The sequence below is a fragment of the Dendroctonus ponderosae genome, unplaced genomic scaffold (assembly GCF_020466585.1).
Source record: "Dendroctonus ponderosae isolate FM_Combo_2020 unplaced genomic scaffold, Dpon_F_20191213v2 Dpon_F_20191213_7, whole genome shotgun sequence".
NCBI classification, from domain to species: domain Eukaryota; kingdom Metazoa; phylum Arthropoda; class Insecta; order Coleoptera; family Curculionidae; genus Dendroctonus; species Dendroctonus ponderosae.
In genome coordinates, this window is record NW_026018916.1 from 6,748,004 (window position 1) to 6,751,667 (window position 3,664).

General features: G+C 35.7%; 1 protein-coding gene across 2 annotated transcripts in view; it reads right to left on the reverse strand.

Annotated features, from left to right (window-relative positions):
- Positions 1–964: 964 nt before the first annotated feature.
- The window catches only part of LOC109534658 (trypsin 3A1), a 6,181-nt gene continuing 3,481 nt past the window's right edge, over positions 965–3,664 (reverse strand). For both annotated transcript variants that reach the window (XM_019900399.2, XM_048668325.1), the window contains 3 exons: positions 2,767–2,877; positions 2,148–2,297; positions 965–1,233 (listed from right to left, as the gene is read on the reverse strand). In XM_019900399.2, the coding sequence (XP_019755958.1) occupies positions 982–1,233; positions 2,148–2,297; positions 2,767–2,877 (513 nt within the window). In that variant the 3' untranslated portion in view covers positions 965–981. The remainder of the gene's footprint in view (positions 1,234–2,147; positions 2,298–2,766; positions 2,878–3,664) is intronic.

The window sequence follows — 3,664 nt, forward strand, 5'->3', positions numbered from 1 at the left end:
GAGTCATACAAGTACCTTTGTACGCTGATCAGTGCAATATGAGACCAGGCCACCGAAATCCGATCAATGATCGAAAGAGCTCGAGCATCGTTCAACAACATGAAGGGTGTATTCACAAGCAAGGATCTATCCCCGCCTCTTTAATTAAGGTTGGATTTAATGCTATGTGTTCCCAATTCTGCTCTACGGAGCAGAAGCATGGACATGGACAAATAATGAAACATCAAAAATATCACCTACTCCAGTTAATAGCTCAAGGAAGAATCAACAGTAAAAGAGGACCAGGAAGGAGAAGACACTCACTCATGGCTGCAAAATCTACGCCAGTGGTTTGGACTTACATCTATACAGCTATTTAGAAATGCCGTCAATAAAATTAAAATTGCCATGTTGATAGCCAACGTCCGCGACGGATAAGGCACGCCAAGAAGAAGATATTTATATTATAAAGTAGATAAATTATTATATTAAGATTAGAGATTAGGCGAATCTGGCCTTGTAAAACCTAATCTAAAGGAAAGCAAAGCTGACCAGTTGGTTAAACCAGCGCCATAAAACAAAAAGAAAAAAAAAAGCTATTGGTGTTTGGGCAAGAACGAGAAGCATTAGAAACAAAATGTATCAGCCTGTTTTAAAGAGGCTTCTGGTAAACAAGTGGCAGTCATCATAGATTGCTTCGATGTTGTTACTGCTGATCGGGGTTGGTCAAATTATGAACACCATCAAACAGTAAAACTTCTTATTGGCATTACTCCTCAAGGTGCAATATCTTATATATCTGAGACCTGGGGCGGCAGGAGCAGTGATAAGTTTTTAACATAGAATTTCATTTTTTTAGTTAATTTCACCTGGAGATATAATCCTGGTCGATAGGGGATCTTTAATTTAAAATTCTGCAAACTGCAGCGTCTCACATTTACTCGTATATTTATGAATATTCCCACGGCGAACATAACAAAAACTATAAAAATGATCAGTTTATTAAGCAAATAATATACAGTACATCACAGTCAATATACCAAGAAGAAAGCTTGCGCAATTGGTCTGAGCAGCTCCAACGTATGCGGTATCTGCACTATTATTTCGGTTATAGTTTGAATTATCAACAACCCAATCCATAAATTGACCCACATTGGTATATACTCCCGGAAAGCCGGCTCTGGCGCAACCAGCTCCAAAACTAACCACTCCAATTAGTTTGTTCTTTTGAACTAGTGGACCTCCACTATCACCCTAAAAATCCATTGCCGTAAATATGACGCAAACTTTTAAAACCAAAACTATGAAATTATATATACAGGGTGGCTCATTTAGACAAATGCTGTATAATTGCTGGGGGAACCCGAAGGTGATATCAACTTTTTTATAGATGGCGCTGTTAACGTCAGGTGGGGACAACAATTTTATCAATGTAGTGGTATATTTTTACTATAAAATACGATTCAGTATCTACTTATAAATGAAAAATAATCAAGGCACATATAGGGTGATTCAAAATTGGCGTCATTCCTCTGGAGGTTTTGTCTGGGGGTGTCTTGGGAGTACAGAAAAAATAATTTAAACAAATTAAATGTTATTAAAAACTCAAATATTTGCAAAAAACTAGACAAAAAGGTGCCAAACTTGAATATTTTAAATCCGAATCTAACAGTATGCTGCTTTGGATGTATAGAAGCGTGAGCGTTCAGTCATTGAACTTCAGGTTTTGAAATTCAAAGACTAACAGCTTCCAAAGTGTGCGAGAATCTGCCATGATTTTGTGGTTTTCTGTGTCGCAAGTTTGTATCCTCATTTTGTGCAGTTTGTGTTGGTTTCAGGTGGTTTATGTACACCTTTTACTACACCCGATTTTGGCGTGTCTTCATATTGTCTATGCTTTCGATCTTGATTCTGATATGGAACGGTCAGTTAGTTTCTCCAACGTAGGACGCGCCAGTTTTGCAGCGAATTCAATAACTGCAATCTTAACTTCCTGCTCAACTTAATAACTTCCTGATCATTTATCTGCAGAAAATGTTGGTTGACTTGACGTGCAGGTAAGTATACATGTAAAACATGTACTTCAGGGTCACCTCAAGTTTTTCAAGTAGATTCAATATATAATTTAAAAAGTTTGTTGAGTTACTTGATTGCGGTTGACGGTTTACCTGACAGGCGTCTTTTCCTCCTTTCGAATATCCAGCACAAATCATATTTTTAGTTATATTGATGACATTGGCATAGGATTTTTGGCATTCTGATTCAGAGGTCAGCGGTACGTTGGCACCACGCAGCACATCTGAAATGGTTCCATTTTCCTACGGGCATTAAAAATATTTTTTTTACCTAACCTCAATAACTCTGATAATGACTACATATATATTCTCAAAATAATTATACTTTGATCAACATCAACAACAATTTCTATTGTGTAACTTGACAGTGAACATCAGCTCAAATAGCAGCGATGTCCACTTGTTCTGCTACCCAATCATGTAGTGCTTGACAAGATTGTACTTGAGACTCACAAGAAATGGTGTCATGTCGACTCACAAGATATGTTGACTCTTGTCGGTAAATAATTTTCGATTTTAGTGGTAAGTGGTGTGCACCAAGCAATATATCAAGGGATTTGGTATGCAAAACCCGATCAAGCAAACCATTTGCAGCAGCTGTTTCTCAGTTACCTCTAGACCGAGATACGTTATATCACCAGAGTTTATGGACACCGACAATTTGGATTCTGACAGAATACCATTCTTTATTTAAATCAACATAGTTACTTACACGTTCGTATCCCCAGCCAGTAACCGATGCGTAACTACCAGGTGAATAACTGGATAACTCCGATATTCTGATTAAGGCTACTGAATTAGATATTGTAACATTTGATTTCAACTGAAACAAAAATAGAAGATTTAATCTTCGGCTAAACGAATATCGACATTACTACGATACAAGCAACAATCAGGTTAAATATACACAGGAGACGCTCCCATTTGATATAAAGCATTTGCCCAGTAGACAAGAAGTGTTACCACTAATAAATATACAGGGTTATTCACGCTATACGGCACGGACGTTTGCGGCTAGCCCGTTTGTTTTTTGCAAAGTATTATTTGATCAATACACAGACGCCTATCGGGCGCACATTTTAAAAATATTTTTGTAATGTACAGTGTCCCAAAAGCCCTAAAATGATCAAAGTTGTGTTTTTCTAAATAAAATACCCTATATATTATGGAATTTTTGGATTCTCTGAGCAAAATGAGTGTGTTTTAATAAGATTTATAAAGTCTAAATCTAAGAGTTTTTTAAATAATTCGAATTTTATCAAAAGCTAATATTATTTTCATGTGTCAAATACTTTAGAATTATTTAAGTTTAAACTTTAACTTTAGAAATAAACGTAATTCGTAGTGTAACAAGAAATCATATTTTATATCCCAATGATAGTAAACTTACCATTTTATACAGGGTGTCCACAAATTTAAACTAATCAAATAAGAACTTTAAGTGGCTATAACTTGATTAATTTAAATACAACCCGATAATTTTTAGGTTACCAGGAAATGCAATTTTTAATTACCTATCGAATGGTACTAGGATGTTTATAACTAAGTTTTTGGATTTTTACAAAATACACCAAATAATGGTTCTGTGCACCATTTGGTGTTTTTTTTTT